The 18,817-nt window shown below is 40.1% G+C and overlaps 1 protein-coding gene across 4 annotated transcripts in view; it reads left to right on the top strand.

Annotated features, from left to right (window-relative positions):
* The window catches only part of Gas2 (growth arrest specific 2), a 133,421-nt gene that overhangs the window by 103,591 nt on the left and 11,013 nt on the right, over positions 1-18,817 (top strand). For 2 of the 4 annotated variants that reach the window (XM_028789233.1, XM_028789234.1), the window contains one exon: positions 1,085-1,138. The exons of the other annotated variants lie outside the window; for them this stretch is intronic. In XM_028789233.1, coding sequence (XP_028645066.1) covers positions 1,085-1,138 — 54 coding nt within the window. The remainder of the gene's footprint in view (positions 1-1,084; positions 1,139-18,817) is intronic. 4 annotated transcript variants of the gene reach the window in all.

Raw genomic sequence — 18,817 nt, 5'->3', positions numbered from 1 at the left:
ATAACAGCTGCTCACAGCTTGCAGCTAAAGAAGATCTACACTCAGGCATCACATTCATCTTGTATATATTTTTTCAGAGTCTTAATAACAACAGAATAATTCTTCAGGTAGCACTCCATAGGAGCCTGAATTTCAAGGACATTTTAGCTCCAAAGATATGAATAGGCTCTTCAGAGCCTGGTGCCAAACACTGGTGGATCTGCTGAGTAATATAGGTGCTTATTTCCACTGAGGGAAGACTGAAGATGGAAACTCTAAGGATAAAAGGGAAGATGACCTTGACAAATAACCAACCAATAGAATTACAGCTACACTTATACACAGTCGTAGAAAAAGAAACCCTCATTTCCCAGAGATGACTCAGCTGTCCACCCACACTGTGTTTATGCAGAAAGTCTGGACTGCAAACTTCAACTCCCACTCCCATTGAACTCTTTACCGAATTGCCCTTCAGATAGAACAGATGTCTCCTTGTAGCCCTTATGATCTTGGACTGTTTCAAAATACACTTTTTATTACAACAGAATGGTGTGATTGTAAGGTAAGACTGCTTACACACACAGCTTTCAGGTGTGGAGCCTTGTCAAAGATATAAAGTCTTACCTGGTGGGGTAGGAAAGTCATACCAAGATGGCAGGATCCTTCACTTAACAGATTTCCAGGACTTTTTGCTTTAGGAGTCTTCTGAGCTGTCATGTATCCCACACAGAACTGAGACCTACATCTGGTGTCCTGCAGGAAATTTCTTCCCTCATTTGCTTCCTTTGTTTTTGAACAGGAGACAGCAGTACTCCAGAAAAGGGATCATCCTAACATTTGCCATTCAAAACCCCAAGAGTCAACAGTGTGTAATTCCCAGAGGATGTGTGCCTCTTTCTTCTCAACCACTGTGGATCCCAGTGTGATAAAGCATCCCTCCACTGCAGGATTTAAACAGATAGTCTTCTTACTGTAACTAACAAAAAGCTTTCTTTACTCTTGTCACAAAGGAGTAGTTTGTAATTTTAGGTGCTGTCCGTTCGTTCGCCATCGGCAGTGGAGATGGCAAGTGTTTTATGAACCTTGTATCTTCTTGTTTCAGTAGGGTCTTCATAGTTGTGCCTATGTCTCAACAGCCAAAGCAAAGCAGACACTGCAGGTAATTACCTAGTTGATTAGACTGCATCTCTTCCCTTTGCATTCACTGTAGAACTTTGACCTCCAACCAAGCAAGGGGAGCTGGGCATTCAGGGTTGACAGTCATGTATCATTTCAGTAAAATATAAAACATGACTTCTCCTTGATTTTCCATATTTGTAAAAGTTTTAAATGTATACTGTGGGTAGATGGAAGGCAATACATTGGCTATGTTTTTGTCTTCTTAATAAGACCTCCACACTTAGATGCTTATCCTTATAGACCTTACTATTGAAATCATTTGGAAATATTAGCCTGACACTTGCTTCTGTAAACTATATTGTCATAATCTTTTCTGTTAAACATTTAAATAACAGATTTGTGAAATAAGAATTACCATTTATTTGGGGAAGTTTCCACTCTTTTATGCAAATGACCTTTTGTAGTTTAACACACGTGTGTTCTTGTGGCACTTGCCACATTTCTGTTCCAGCACCATTCATAGTTCTGATGCGTGCTCCCCCAGCTCACATGTGCCCTGGCCTTACTAGTGTATTGTTTACAGGGTTAGAAACATATTCTAGTTTGAGGTCCTCAGTTTGCCAGTGTGCCTAGAAAACTGATTCATTTTATGTATTTTTTAAAGAAAAGAATATGATCTAAGAGAGCAGTAAACTTGAAAGAGCTTTATTTCTTACACAGAAATGCATATTTTTAGAGAAATGTTTTTAGTTTCTCTTTTCATGAGATGGTTGGTATATCTCAGAACTACGTTATGAGAATACCTATTTCTAGAGAGAACAGTTAAATGCATCATCTCATCTATCACATATTCCTATTTGATTACTATATGTGCGTATGTGTGTGTGCGTGTGCATATGTGTGTATAAGTGTGAGTACATCCATGTGCATTTGCATGGTTTGTGTAGCTGTCCATGTTGCACATTTGTGTGCACCTGTGTGTGTATGTGTATGCATGCATTTAACTAATGGGTGTGTATGTGCATATGTGTGCATGTATGTGTGACTGTCATTTCATATGCATGGATATATGCCTGGCTATCTATATCCATGTACATGTGATTGTGTACACACATATACAGTATGTGTGTATGTGTGCATGTGTGTGTAAGCCTATGTGTGAGTGTGTATGTCTTTTTAAACAAAATGAATATTGAACTAGAGAAATAAGAATGTGATATGGAAACCTTAGTCAGGACATTTCCTATTTTAGGGAGTCCTTTTAAAGAAAACTTTTCAAATAATATGATCTTAGAAACAGGATTTTCCATGCAAAGTTTGTAATGTAGGTGGCATGTTGGTTCTTTGTGGGGAGCTTGGATCCCCTTGGGGGACCCTATGTAATATTCAGGGTCTGTTTTGTTCTTACTTCTTTGTCTGCATTACCCCTAGAGAAGATGATAGACCGGGAGTACCCTGACAAGTTTTAGGACTGTATTCCCATCTCAGTTCCTTGTTTACTGTTCTGTCTAAACACAGAGACAGAATGATGAACCTGGTGGTGTTTCAATGGAAGTTGCCAAAATCAGAAGCAGGTCTGTTTCCTGTTCTTTTCCGGGGACCAGGAAATGCCCAAAGTATGTGGGTGTTGAGATTCAAGAGTTGGCCATCTTGTAGGCCTCTGACTCTCCTAGATCTTCAGTGAATGAAGCCCTTTTTGGGGCCAGCTTTCTCTCTAGTTTAAGCTTGAAGCTGCAGAGAATAATGTCATGACCTTCCTACATAGTGGGCAGTAAACATAAATAAGAAGGTGTATCACACCTCTGAGCCCAGGGATAAAATTAATTGTGCAGAAGTCTGTACAGAACAAGCCACCTGACTCTTCCTCTTCCTGGAAACTTTAGACTACAGCTTGTCCTGTGTGGGCACCTGCACCATGTTCTGGAGTTGCTTGATACTTAAGCTTTTCTGGCTTCTGTGTAAGGCTTGCTGTGCCTTCCTTACATCTCAGCCCACTTCCCTATTTTCTGTGCTTCATGTTAAATCACTTGCCACAGATTGAATTCACCCCACTCATATGCCGCTTGTATCCTGTACCCTGTTTCAGCATTGATCCCTTCTGTTTGGACCACCCTGAGCTTGCTACATCTATATTGCGCTGGAGGAGCTCCCATTGGGCTGATATAGTGTGCAATGGCCTGGTCTCTGAGTTTTGGCTGCCTCGATACTTTTTGTTAAGCAGTCAGTGGTCCATTTCTGTGCTTCACATGATTCTTCAAATCTCTGGTGCTTTCTCTGATTGCTAATTAGTGAGTCACCTCATGTGGCTTATCTTTACCTTGTTCTGACTTTCTTTAAATGAATGACTTTCATAACAAAATATATTTTGATTTTATTACAAGATATTTAATACAAATTAAGAAGTATTATAAGAGAGTGATTTCATAGGAGAATATCCTAATATTTATCTTAGAGACCCACAGTTGCAGTACTTGGGGCAGTACTTGGGGCAGTGCTTATAATGGTATTTGGCACATTGACTTTAGGCGTTAATGTTTTCTTCGGGGAGACATCAGCATCACATCCCAGAGTTAAACCTGAGCTGTGTCTTCATTAATCTTTTATGTGATGTATTTCTTGAGGTTATATTTCTGGTGAGTGTCCCAGAAGAGCTTTTTTCAAGAATCAAGAAAAGCCATTAGGACAAAGATAAAGCCTAGAAAGATCCTCAAGAAAAAAGTAGATGGTTATCAAAGGACAGAAAAGAAAGCTCCGATCAGAGTTGGAAAGGTCATGTATAAAAAGCTATCAGTATCAGAAAAGATAGAACAAGGAAAATAGAGATATAATCAGACACTATCAAGACTGTGGAAGGGCAGTTTTGAGCCCAGAGCCCAGAGGAGGAGGTGCGACGAGAGGCCAGTGTGGAGGGGTCATAAGAGCCAGATATATACACATGGAATGAGGCCAGGAGTCACAAAGAGTTTTCTCTGCCATAAAAACATTGACTTTATCTTGAAATCATACAGAGATTTTAGAGAAATTTCTAGAATTAAAAAATATGTGGATAGATGGCATTGTCCTTCAGTCTGGTCGCATTGCAGAGAATAAACCTTAAGTGTAGAGATTAAAGAAATGTTAGCTAGCCATATTAGGCTGGAGAATGTGTGCATTAGGACTGTGGCTCCTTACCCAAGACCTTCTACTGATCAAAGTTCCACACATAAGTGCCAACAAGATGGGTCAGCAGGTATACATGCTTGCTGCCAAGACTAATGACTTGGGTTTCATCTGACAACCTGAGTTCAATCTCTAGCACCAACAGGTAGAAAAGGAACCAACTGCTTGTCCTCTATCTTTTCATGCCTCTTCCCATGTATGCACACACAAAATACCATTGGCATCACAACCCCATGAGTTCAACTTTTCCCCTAAATATGGGAGTTCTTTCATGTGGAAACACTGAGGCCAGTGGAACTGCTGAGGCCATCTTTGCGCCTTCAACAATAGCTGAAACATACTGGCACTGGCCACTCTTGCAACCATCTGCTTAGTTGCTGTAACTGGTTGGTTCCAATAGATTGTGATTTCTACTTGTTAATAAGGAGTTGCGTTGGTGAGAAATTTATACAAAATAGATTTGCTTACTACTCACAGAAACTAAAAAAAAAAAAAAAAAGAATTCTAGAAAATGGTATTTTTTATGCCTTTTGACAGTAGTGATTTTTTTTTAATCTCTGGGTAATATCAGTTGACAAGACCAAATAAGTTAACAAAAAACAGAGTGGTGTTCCTTATCAACAAGTTTTCAGACATTTCTTACTCCAAGTTCTTATTCTCCAGATGTCGCCCAGATTTCACAGTCCCAGTTGGCCTGGTGATTTAGCATGCTTTTTGCTTAGCATAACAGGGCTATAAAAAAATGTGCTGCTCTGCCCCCTCTAAGCCCCACAGTGAGCCTGTGGCATTTATATTAAAACTGTACCTTGTGCCAAAAATCCTTTCTGGAGTATTCTCCAGCCATTTACAAATTTCTCAGCATGAGTTCATTACACACATGCCCAGAAGCAGTGGTTCCAGATGTGTGGCTGAGTTGAGAGCTTTGAATACGAGTTAATACATTTTTCTCTTATGAAGTCTGCAAGTTCTTCATAACCTGCAGATATTCTGCACCTACCAAGTGTCTGGCATGGGTATCATGAACAGGGTAGTAAACAAGGTATGTCTTCATGTCCCAGGAGTGGGAGAAAGACACAACACTCAGATTGATGGCAAAGGGTAAGAGTCTAGATATAATGATTTACAACTTATTTACAGCACATAGTTTCTGTTACAACTACTCCATTCTCTTGTTTTGACTGTAATAGGTAATCAATTAGCATGGCTGTGTTATAATAATATTTTATATATACCATGGTGAACTAAATTTGTCCTCTGGCTATACATAGTTTTCCACGTGCTGACATAGATCACTGCAATGCCATCTTAAATGGTAGAAAGAAAAAAAAGACAGGAACAAAGGAACCAACCATATCCACTCTGGTTGGATGATTTGGAGGTATGTGGGTTTCTCTAATTAGATGGTTTGGATGTCTTTATCTCTGTCTGATTAGGTATTTTCGATGTCTTTGTGCCACTCTAATTGGGTAATTTGGAGGTGGTTTGGAGGTCTGATTGGGTGGTTTGGAGGTCTATGAGATGCTCTAATTCGGGGATCTGGAGGCCTTTGAGTCACTCTGATAGGTGATTTAGAGGACTGGGGGTAACTGATTAGGTGGTTGGAGATTTGTGATTGGCTCATGAAGAGAGAACTTTTGTCAACATTGCCCATCTATTTCCCCTTTAAAATGTAGGTTAAATTAGGAAAATTAGAGACTACAGAATTAGGAGAAGGTAGGAACTATGACGTGTGAAAACTTTCTGTAACTGAAGAGGGTTTTATAAAATCCTCTTTTCAGAAATTCTTTTTGTGGAAGGACTTGCGGATGAATTGTTTATACTTTCTTAGTCATCTAAATCCATTAATACCTAAAATGTGTCAAGTCTATTGTAAGTACTCAGCAAATTTTGTCAAGAAAAAGAAATCCTTTCTTTTCAGCCTGTCATCACTAATCAGGCTTACCTTGTATTACATGGTGCTTACCAAGTGAGGGGTTTGCAATCAGCACTGAGAACATGCAACCTTCACCGCAATATCTCTTCTCTCTGACATCATGGTGGGCCTGTGGACAGAATTTGATCTGGGTTTTTTTCCAGGTTGCCTCATTTGCTGTTCTCCTATAGTTAATACGTCACAACTATTGAGTCATTATTTTCATAGGAAGAATTGGTAGGATTCTAAGAAGAGCTCAGAGTGATGGCTGCATTTTACAATGCATCAGTCCAGGCTAGCTTAGGCATGTACAACATATTAACTAATGAAAAGGAAGGAGATACTCATGAAATTCATAAATCTCCCTGATGAGATCTACAGGGTTAGTTCTGTTGTGGATACAGTTGTTGTTAAATGCTGTTCAACAGGCAAAGCTCAGGGTTTGCATTTAACAGCAATGTCCAGTGCTTGTGTCATGTGGTTAAAATATACAGGCATTAGAGATCTCCATTGTGTAAGGAGCTGAGTCAGGTTCTTGACTTTAAAACACTTAGCTCCATCTGGAGGAAACCCAAGATGAACAGAGAGAAAAAGAGACAGAAAGTAAAGGCGCCTGGCTGAGTTGAACTACACACATTACTTCTCTTGACAAAATTTGCTGAGTACTTACAATAGACTTGACACATTTTAGATATTAATGGATTTAGATGACTAAGAAAGTATAGACAATTCATCTGGAAGTCCTTCCACAAAAAAATAAGATTTAAAGACTCATAGGTATCTTGGGTTTTCAGAAGAGAACTTTTAGAGGGTATTGAAGCATGTGTGTTCTAGAAATGGGACCATCTCAAACCTCACCAAAGGCTGGGGGAGCACAGCAGAAGTTTGAATGCTGGTGGGCCAGTTTGCTGAGACTCTAGAGAGAGTACATAGAAGGTGCTATGTCTTGGTCAGTTCTTTGTTGATGACACAACGTCACAGAGAAGGTGGGTTATGATGACAACAGCCTCATTTCCTTTTACTCATAATTCTGGAAGCCCAAGGCAGAGGGGTCTCCTCTGGTAGTACAGAATGTCACATGAAATCAGGAAGTTCACATGTGTGTCATTTTGTCTTTGTCCCTCCTAGAAGATCACTGGTATTGACTCCCAGGAACCTTAACCTGACTATCATAGAAAAGGCTGTTCTCCAGATGACACCATCAAATTAGTATCCCACCAAATTTATAACATACGGTACAGTCAGAACTCAGCATTTGTTTGGGAGAAAATGTATTAGAGCAAGAAAGACAGATAGATTAATGTGGAGGGGCTTGATGTCAAGCCGAAGAAGTGACATTCTGACTTGTGGATCTTACGTCACAGTTGGAGAGAATGACTACGTATTAAGAAAATAACTAGACAGAAGTGTGTCTAAATTATAGTTCAGGGGCTGGCAAGATGACTAAGCAGGTGAAGGTGCTTGTCACCAAGACTGATGACCTAAGTTCAGTCCCTAACACTTACATGATAGAGGAGGGATCCGACTCTTAAATGTTCTCCTCTAACTCCCAAATTTCCCATGGTATGCGTATGGTGTACATCCCCCCCCACTCAAACAGGTAAATACATGTACATTTTGTAAAGCAGGTTTCTGGGTCACATGCTTCTTCAACCTGTTTGCTGCATGACCCTGATAATTTTCAGAGGTCTGATCATCCACCCATCCAACAGCAATCTACAAATTAATCTGGTTCTTAAGAACCGAGCTGTGTAAAGACAGGGCTCCAGCCTTTGAGGGGTGCTCTTCTGACAAACATGCATCCGAGGGAACAAACACAGAGGTTCTGATAAGGTTGAACGGAGTATTAGAAGCAATTCAAAATGGGCTCTAGAGTGACCTAGTAAGACCTCTGCAGTAGATCTGTTGTGATCTGCTGGGTACTTACGTGCTGAAGAGGGACTTGCCTTGAGAACAGAAGAAAAGGAAGAGCTCAACAAGAAAAATGAAGATTGGAATTGGCTTATCGGAGGGCTGCAGCTAGAATATTTGTAGCTTATGTTTGAGCATGTCTGGGCAGTGCTACCAACTGACTGATGCATGCATACCCACTTTGCCAATACTTGGTTCAGGTTTTGGTTAGAAGTCCTGGCTTTAGGAGCGACGCTGCCCTCTAGTGGCCTCCTGAGCTCATTTCCATCCATTCACGGATTGTTTTCAGTTTCTTCCCTGGACCAAGGAGCTCAGTGAAACTGTTGCTGCCTGTTTGTTCTGTTAAATGTATTCTTATTCCTTACTGTAGGGAAAAAATGAGAAGAAATTCTGAGAAGGCAGCTTCTATTGAATAGGATAAATATATTTATTTTGGTAACCAAGTGGTGGTGTAAGCAGAGACAAAGCCAGCTCTGTTGGGCAAGATGACTTGCATGTTTCAGTCTGGTCTGTTCATTATATAAACTAGGGGGACAATGGTCCCATTAAGGATTATCTGCTTTTCACTTTAGTATTTTTCTCTTTGGCAGTATAAAAAGCAAACCACCCTAGATTCAGAGAATAATTTTATTCTATGGTGTGGGTATAAATTCTTTCTCCTCACCCACAAAAAGATTCTGAAAAATGAGTTCCAGAATGCTTTCGGTCCCACACCCTGATGCACATTCTCCTTTGTGTACACCCCTCTGGTAGAGAACGTGATGGGGAAGGGTGAGAATTTGTCCTACAGGCCATGGCTCAGCCCTAGCCGGTGGGCTATGAGTCCATCAGTGCACTGTGCTGTTTCCAGGTGAAGGGCCTTGGGGAAGTCGGCTCCTCTAGATGCAGTGGGTCTCCTTTGTTTGCCAGCTTCCTGACCTCAGCCTCAGGAGCATTGCTTATACTGCGGCTATTGTTATTTCAGCTTGGCACTCCAACAAGCCTCAGTTTCTCTTGGGCGGGCTTTGTCAGAGCAGGCTCTGCTTCAGAGTTACTTGTAGCAGACACTTTACTCTTCTCATTGAAAACATTTGTGATGTTGCAATTAATCGTCTGTGGTCTTGCTCTTCAGTATTGCAGACCTTAAGGCTCCACTTTCCTTGCATTAAAATGTATCTCTTCAATGTATTCCCTTCACTAGTGAGTGTTCCGTTGCTGTGCAGGGCCCCTCATTGCATTCCTCCTTATGCACCACACTGACTCGTAATCGTATAGTAAATGTGTTGTGCAAAATCAAACAGATGCCTTTGAAGAAATAGAAAACGTTTTAAAGTTCAGCAGTCATTCCACTGACTAGAGTCAGGGTTGACAGCTATAAATAAATAAAATGGTAGTGACTCAGAGAAGGTAAAATGTATTTTTTTCCTCATAGAGTTTATGTTTGTGACACTGTTCCTCAGAGGATGCAGGGACTTAGTTTCTGTGTTTCAGCACTCTGCAGGGGTAGTGAGTCTCAAGAGATACATATGGCCCAAAGTGCCTCTGTGTCTAGAAAGAAAGATGGAAACTGTGGAACACATGTGAACCCTGAAGGAAGATTCTAAAAATGTCACTTCACTTTCTGATTGCATCTAATCTACTATAACTAAAACCTGTGGTCATTGCTAACTTCATAGGAGATTTTTAAAAGTAGAAAGTAGGTTTTGTTCTGCATGTGGAGGAAGAAAAATGATACCAGGAGCTGGCTGGTCATTACCAAGGATTCGGGGAGCAGACTTTGGTGACGAGGTAACTGGAGTGACCATGTGGCAGAATAGCAAGCATTATCTCAGCACTGGGAGTTAGGACTTTGACTCTATGATGGGTGATAGAAATTAAAAGGACAAGAGTTACTAATATTCAAACCATTTCCTTTGAACATTAGTTTTGTAGATTTTATTTATTTTTAATTTTATGTATGTATGTGTGCATGTGTTTGTGAATGGGAGTGGAGTGCCCGCAGAAGCTAGAAGCAGGTGTCATATTCCTCTACAGTTGGAGCTATAGGCAGTTGTGAGCCCTTGAACTAGGGTACTGGGAAACAAACCTGGGTCCTCTGTAAGAGCAGTACAGGTTCTTAACCCACGAAATCAACCCTTTTGCTCCATTAGTGCTATTTATTTATTTATTTATTTATTTATTTATTTATTTCCTGTTTTGTTCTTTTGGGGAATTTATATAGGAAAGGTACCAGTCAAGAATGGTTTTAACAAAGAATATTATGTTTTTAGAGTAAGATGTATTCTCTTACAAGCAATTTAATTGTAAATTGGACTCGACTAAATTCAGTTAACCATCTTTTAAAGAGGATATGAGCTTTTAAAGAGTAAATATAGCCTTTAAAGAGTATTAATGAAATAATAAGCAAGATTGAGAAATAATGAAAGAATTCTTGTAAAAAATGTATACTTAATTAATGTCTAATGATTTTTAAGGCCCTGCAGACTAGGGCATTTGATCTTGCAGTGCCTCCCTCAAATAGATAGATTTGCATATGAAAACCTGGGAAATGAACAGATCTGGCTAGAGACAGACCATCTGTAAGTGGTAGGGTCAAGACTAAACCATGTTCATATGGAATTAACTCCAAATTCTTTCTTTTGACCTGTGGGACCTGTCAGAGTCTGAGGGGAAACTGTGGCAGAGTAGAGGGAAATAACACATCTCCCCTGAACCTTTTGGGAAGCAGGCAGTTTCAGGGGGTGATGATTCTGGTATTTATATGGATAGCTAGTTCTTAGGCTGCAACTAAAGGAAGTCTTGCTTAATAACTACAGCAAAAACAGAAGGGCAGAGCAGCAGAACATATTGTCCTTTGATAAATAAGGGACTCCTTCCCCCCACCCTCCGCACTAAAACACCCTGTGATTTACACTAGGGTGTCACTAAGCAACCAAGCGCAGCTTGCTTTGAATTCTGAGCTAGTTATAGAGGCATAGGGTCTCTCTGAAGGCTCTTCAGAACTAGCCTTTGTAGAAAGCTGGATTAAATGGCACATGAGGCCACGATGGCCCATTTTGCACAGTATTTTCTGGCAGAGATCCTCGTGCTGCTATTGCAGCGGGTCACATCGGTGCAGATGCCATCTGGCCTGATCTAGAATTTCTCATTTGAGCTTTAATTAAAATTTCTAGCAAGAGCTGTCTGTCATTTTTCTTTTGAAAGTTTTCTGTCAGAAGGAAAAAAAATGCTTGGTGTTCAACCCTTCTCCTGGGGCTGCGTTGCCATTGTTTCTGTAGGAGGCTCCTCCATTGATCCCTTTAACTACTTGTAGGTTTGCACTGGGAATCTCTATAAAAAGGAAATCATAATTGGTGGTCTGGATTCATAGCTGAAGATAAGGGAATGGTAAGCATGGAGGTTTATTTTTAACTCACTGCAGTATGTTATCAACTCAAAACCAAAATATCATCAGGAGTAATTTTTCTATGGTAGTCTCCCCCTGAAGTTGCAATTTTTTAGTCTTGAGCTTAGTGAAATAGGGGCTCTGGGTTATAAAGTATTGTGCACTTGTATTTCACTAATGGCAAGGATGCTTGGGCTCAAAAACATCAGGTCTGATTAAAACAACAATTGATTCTCAATAAAAACCAATTTATATACTGCATGGTGTGTACACTGTACACATTATTGATTGATTAAAATAAGGACTATGTTATTTCTTAAGTGAATTTTTCTGAGACATTTTTTCAACATGATAGTGTAGAATAATACACATTTTATACTAAAATGTAATATGGACCTGATACTATTTTATCAATCTGAGTAAGCTATAAAACTGCTGTGAGAGGGACTCATAGTATGTAGGATATATTGTGAAAATTAGGGAAAATATTAGTCTGTAACCTTACCAGGAGGCTCTTTTGAAGAACAGTTAGCATCATCAACATCACCACCATAGTGACCATCACCATGATCATACATTCAAAATTATCACCATCACTATCTTCATTTCCACTATCATCATCACTATCACAGTAATCACCATCATTACTCTAACTTCTTCATTTCTTCAAAACCCAATAATCACTCTTTACTCTCAGCTTCAAGGGGGAAGATTTGAATTGCTGATATCTAATGTGCATTCAAACTCAGTTTACGTTTTTCACCTCCAGTCCATCTCAGTTCAGCCATATCTGGTGGTGTGTGGCAGACTATGGATCTTCTGAGTTGTGAAGTAGATATAAAGTAGCATCCTTCTAGATTATTTGGCATAAAGAACCAAGTATGTCATAGAAATTTTTCATTCAGCATCATCTAAAGCATTCATTTTGTCTTTCTTCAAAGTCAAAGCTTGCTAGGCTCCTCATCAGGCTAATAACCCCAACCGTGCATGCTCAAGTTTCTGGAACTCTCCTTCAGTCCCAATTTCAGTCTCCATCTTCAAATCTTTTCACAAGTGGTTTAGAACTTATGCGTGTCTTCTGTCTTCTACTCCAATATAAGGCTCTTAACCATCACATCTGATCTCCCTGATTTCCTAAACTTGCTGTTGACTCTGTTAGTACTAAGGTCACAGTATAGATTCATTTGTAGACCACTCCACCTTCTAGGATGACTAAGAGGCAAGCCTGACACAACAAATTCTATGTCACACCATCATGGATAGAGGACAAAATAGGGAAGTAAGAATAGAAAAACTCCATCATATTCTAAACCAGTGGTTCTTAACCTGTGGGTCAGGACCCCTTTGGGATCAAATGATCCTGTCACAGAGTTCACTAGAAATAATCCTGCTTATCAGAAATTTATATTATGATTCATAACAGTAGCAAAATTATGGTCATGAAGTAGCAATGAAAATAATTGTATGGTTGGAGGTAGCCACAACATGAGGAACTGTATTAAAGGGTCACAACATTAGGAAAGTTGAGAACCACTGCTGCAAACAGTCTCTACTGAGTGAATTCCAAAAATACCTTGTTTGATGTGAGCTGACAATGTTTTCACACCCAACTGCAGCCTATGTTAGTGATTACATCATCACCAAGGTGGGTGGGGAAGCTGAACAGAAAAACAAAACCCTCCACTGCACTCACAAAATGCATCCTCTAGTCTGCATAGGAAATTAAGGTCAAGTGCACACAGCCTCTGGTTCTGTGCTACCCTCTCTTTCTACTCATCCTGGGTGAGAAATTAACTGTTCTCTCTGACTCACTCTGACACAAGACCCCTCTGGTAACTGCTTTGTCTCTCTCCTGACACATCTACTCTACCAGAACAGAGTTAACTAGAGACTGTCAGACGGCAATGGACCAACAAATGTTTGATCTTCAGGAATGAGATGGGCAACACACAACAATGGACTTGCTTTTAGGACTTCATTGGTATCTTAGGAGTTGGGATGCCTAGGCACCTCCACAGCTATGCCTTGGCAGACTGTGTGAATCACAAGGTTATTTTCTACTCAGGCCTCCATCCTAGGTTTGTGATCACTTCTGCAGAGCTTGGGTGGTTGGCTCAGATTTCTGCTGCCTAGAGTACTGCTCATCTTCACCTGAAGGGTGTTTAGAAAGCTTTTCAGTTCCCGTCTTCAGGGAATAAGAGACTGTAGGAAAGTGAACAGCCAACAACTTGTGAAGGAGTGATTTTCTGTTATGGGAGAGATATCATACAACCAGAAGACCTCCTGTTAGCACACATGGGAACTGCCTTTATGATAATACTTAGAACGTTTTATGTGCTGAGCTGTAATTGAGTCTAAAAAAGAGGATTACAATCATACAAGTGAGACTTGCCCAAATCTTTTAGAAGGAGTTAGTGTTCCATAGAGAGATTTAGTTAAAATTAAAGAACAACCCCATACATTTATGGTTTGTATTCCTAAAGGCAGAGCCTGCTTGGGAGAGCTCTACCACCCAGGACCTTAAGACATCGATCATTTCATCTTAGTTTTTTCACAAAAATCATGATGCTTGCTTGATGTATGCCATTGCTAGCAGATCTGCATTCATATCAGTTGAATTAAAAATTATGCAAAGAAACATCAAGCTGATACCATGAAACTTGTATTTAATCAAGAACTTTAGAAAACACCAGTGGGTATTCTACGAATTCTAGGGTTAGCCAATCAGATTAGTCTTGTGTTCCATTGCATAATAAGTTCCTCTATGTCAACTTGTCTGCTGCTCATAGACATCCACTTACTCATAATGCAAGAAGTAATCACTTGTGTGATATGCAGAGGATTAGCACTTGGTAATATTAATGCAAGTACAATAAGTATTAATAATTGCTCACATGTATATTTGGAGATTATACTCCTTAGGGCTGAGAAAGCAATCTAGGGCTTTGTGAATGATGGGTAAATTCTGTGGGATTGAGCCATAGCCCCAGTTTCTCAGAGCATTGAACTCCCAGTGCTGCACTTAATCACAGCATGTGACCTTTGATCAAGTTGCTTCATGACTCTGACTCCTGGATTCTGAACCACAAATAAAAACATCAAGTACCTTCCCTTAATGTTGACAAAAGTGTTGGGTGATGTAAAGTGTTCTGTATGTACAAAGCAACTTTTACTACAGGTACTGTACTGGGTTCATTATACTCATAAAGTTAATTCTAAAATCACACAATGTATTATTGGGCAATTCCATAGGCACATATGTAGTTATAGCTGCATCATTTGTGTTTATGTATACATATACACATTTGCTTTTACACAAAGAAATATTCAGGACTGAAAAGTAGATTTATTCTGAAAGCACAGTAGCCTAAGAGTTTTGAGTTCAGTAAATACAAAAAGAAGATGCACTAGTGAGAGGTGCCGAGTGAGACATGTTGGCTTCTTTTGCGTAGATAGAATTTCAACAAAAGAATATTTCTTTTAAAGCACGAACAAACTCAAGGATTTATGTGCTTCTGCCCTCTACTGCTCAGACTCAGTAACTGCAGGTCTGCTGTGACCACTGCCATAGTTGGAAAGCTTCTGGGTACCTTGTTTGACTCCCTCCCTCCTCCTCCCTTCCTTTCTTAATTTAATTTTATTTTATCATTAAAAATCTCCTACATGAGCATAACACATTTTATCATATACAAGCCCTCCTCACTCCCTTCAGCTTTAGCAGTGCTACCTCTTACCTCTAAAACTCACCATGTCTCTTATAGAGCCTGGGGATATGGCTCATTCGTAGAGCACTTAACTAGCATGTGTGAAGCCTTGGATTTTACTATAGATGCAAAACACAAAACACCACATGATCCAGCAAAACTGAAACAAGTAAACCAGTTGTAGATATGTACTCATCACACTAGGTCTGGTTCTCTGAATCCAGTGCTTATTTACCACATGACATTTTACTTTGCTATTTTTTGAAACAAATGTTGCAAAGGCTCCATGTGTCTGTGGGAGTATATTGATTCTTCTTTCCTTTTAAAATATGCAACAGTGAATCTGCAGCTGGTTCTATGGGAAGATTTATTGGCTTCATGCTGATTAGGAGACCTAATCTGTAAGGAGTCCGAGTGTCTCTGCAAGATGAAATAGCATGCATCTCCTTACAGTTGTGTTTCAGCAAGATCTATCTGCTCAGCTTAAAAAAGGATCATGCCATTACATCTCCTCTGTTCTCACTGCTGTTCTTGAAATATTATTTTGTGATTCTTGCTTGCTAATTATCTCAAAGAATTTGAGTGACCTTCAAAGGGAATCCAGGAAGCAGGAGTAGGAGCAACAAGAAATTATGGTTGAGTTAGGAAATGATTAAGATGCAGATTGCGTGTTTGCTTTCAGGAAAGGTTTCCATTCAAGTTGAGTCCTCCATATGAAGCACTCATGTGCCACCAAACTGGGACTTAAAACTCTATTATTGACATAGAGATATGGGAGGGAGGGAGAAATTAATTTCTAACTGTCCCATGGGTTGGGAACCAGAGTACAAAAGCTCCCTGTGATAATTTTAATTAGTTTAAGGTGTGTAATAATTGGGGATACATCTTGAATGATCCAGTGACTTCTGGAAAATTCTATCAGTCTACTTAATTATTTACATATTCATATATGTGACAGAGTCAGAATCAAATGATAGTAGAGCATGAGACAAAGGACCTATCCATGTTCTGGTCTTCTATCTTTGGTATATTGTTAGCTTCTTCATATTCCTCTCTTTATACTGCAATATGGCTGCTGCAGGATAGAGCTTGAGTCACCACATCTGACTTTTAGGATGGGAAAAAGAAGCAGAGATGGCCAGGACTTCTTTCTAGACATCTCAATATGGCTTGTGAATGAGGAGAGCCACATGGCTGCTTAGATGCAAAGAAAACTGAGAAACTGAGTCTTTTCACTTTCTTGCCTTGAAAGTGGAAACCAGAATGAGCAGATCTTAAGACTGGGTGTGATTCTGTGATGCTACATTGCATTTCACAGCTAGAATCTCCATCTCACAGCTTCCTGGATTGGCCATCCATGGCCTCACTCACTTGCCCACCATCTGTTTACATTAACAGACTGTTAGGATAAATAAAAGCATGGATGTGCTCACCATCTTCTCTTTGATGGGCCCAGGGGTTATCATACTCTTTTTTAAGCAGCAATTGGTTAGTAAATGCCTTTTGAAGAGTAAATAAAGAGTGAATAACCTAATGGTAGGCATTGATATGTAGGCCTATGGGACCTCCTAGCAATAAGGACTTCCATGATCTCCATCTTCCTTTAGGAGATAAAGGAAATAACCAAGTACAGAATGCATAGATTTCAAATCATCCTCTATGTCCTTAGAAGTATTCTATTCTGTTTTGAAAAAGAAATGAGAGTGATCAGGAAACAGGAAATCATACAGTTTGATGCTGAGTTAGAATGTTAGAAAGCAGGGAGAAAGAAATAGTTGGGCCTCCTTTCCTAAATTCTAGAGTATGAAAGGTATTCCTGTGAAGGGCATCCTACCTCATAACACAGCAGACTAGAAAAAAATGGCTAAGGCTTGGGTTGAAAGACAGGAATGCCTCATGCCTCTCAGTGACCTTCTTGCTGTAGCCTCACCTGCCCAGAACTACAGAAGCCACTGATCCCTGCTCAGCTGTAATAGAGACAACTTATAATTAGGAACATTAGGCTACAAATCCTGACCTACAGATCCTGACCACCCAGTGCCCTATTCTGCAAAAGTTTATTGGAGCAAGCATGATACCGGTATACAGGAAATGATTAAAATTATGTTACAATAAAAAGAAATTTAAAATATCCATGCAGAGAAGATCTACTTTTGCTATACGGTATCAAAAGAAAATTGGAAATAAAATAGCTATACAAATGGACTTTAGAAGGGAAATAAAAGTAACACCAGAAGTAGAATTAATAACAGAACTGTAACATTGAAGAAACTCAGGCAGAAATAACTACTACCAGAGATCAGATAGATTCCAGATGAAGGGGAAGAAAGGTGATAAGGTAAAATTAACCTCCTTCCCAAGGTCCTCATGAGGCATGGCAGAGATACAGATGAAAGAGAGGCAGGGTTGACATTTGAGGATGCAGAGATGAAGACATGGAGAAGTGCACAAAGGGGATTTCTGTGAAACTATGAGCTGGAGAGGGCTTGAGAAAGGTAGGCTCTGTCCTCTCCACGGACGCCAGAAAAGCAGAAGGAGCATGGTAGGCATTAGTGTCACATGATAGAGACCCTTCCTTCCAAAGGAGTCCACTGAAGGCCTGTCTCAGCTGCCACATATCATGGCTGAGGTATTGTGAACCAATAGCTATAATGTTGAGCGTGACCTAACCAGGAACCAAGCATGAAACAGCCATGCCCCTTACAGAAGTTTGTATTAATAGTAGCATGTCCACAAGAAGAGAAGAGGGGATTTTAGGTATGGAAATAATCAAAGTGACTTTAACTGAATTATAGCATGTTTGCTTTGATTTTCTTGGACAAGCTGGTTAGATACTAAGGGATTGTGACTCGTAAAGGTACGTAAATAAACTTAAAGACAGTGAAAGAGAAGAATGCATTTGAGACAATAAGAGTGGTGTGAGGAGGTGCTGTGCGCAGTGGCAAAGAGCACTTGCAGAGGATCTGGGTTCAGTTCCTAGCACCCATGTTAGGTAGCTCACAACCACCTCCACTCTGGCACTAGGGGTCCACTCTGGCCTGGGCAGACCTGTGTTCATATGCATGTGTCCTCATGCAGACACATAATTAAACATGATAAATGTAAAGAAGTGATAGGAGGAAGGATCAGATTGAGTCTGTCCCACTGCCGTCTTTACCCAGAGGCTTCTTCTACAGGTAAAGGTGTGGGTCTTACAGCAACAGTGCTGGTATCAGTTCTGTCAGCAAGCTAGAGACTGGTGTGTTTAAGAAGCTGTTAAGTAAACAGACACATTACTGAGGGCCAGCTGAATTAGAAGGAAAACTAGCATGCTCAGTCATGGGAAGGCATGAGTGCTCTTTCCACATCGTTATCACAGTGAACAGGACGCCAGAAAGCCCATGTACTCACTGAAAGGGAGGAGGAGTCTTGCAGGACACTTCCTGAGCTTTGTCACTTTGCAAAGAGGAACATAGTTTTGTTGCATGGAACAGGTTGTTGGGGAGAAAAAGGAAGTGGGTGAGGAAACCATGTCTTAAGATTTGTAACATGGGGGCTGGGGAAATGGTTCTGCTGTTAAAAGTTAGTACTGTTCCTACAGAGTATCCAAGTTGGGTTCCCAGCACCAACATCTAGCAAATAACAATCGCTTTTAATTATAGTTCTAAAGAACTATAGTTCACTTTCTTT

Source organism: Grammomys surdaster, unplaced genomic scaffold (genome assembly GCF_004785775.1).
Source record: "Grammomys surdaster isolate TR1022 unplaced genomic scaffold, NIH_TR_1.0 125801, whole genome shotgun sequence".
Classification (NCBI taxonomy): Eukaryota; Metazoa; Chordata; class Mammalia; order Rodentia; family Muridae; genus Grammomys; species Grammomys surdaster.
The sequence above is the reverse complement of the archived record's forward strand: the minus strand, read 5'-3'. Positions and strand labels throughout refer to the sequence as shown.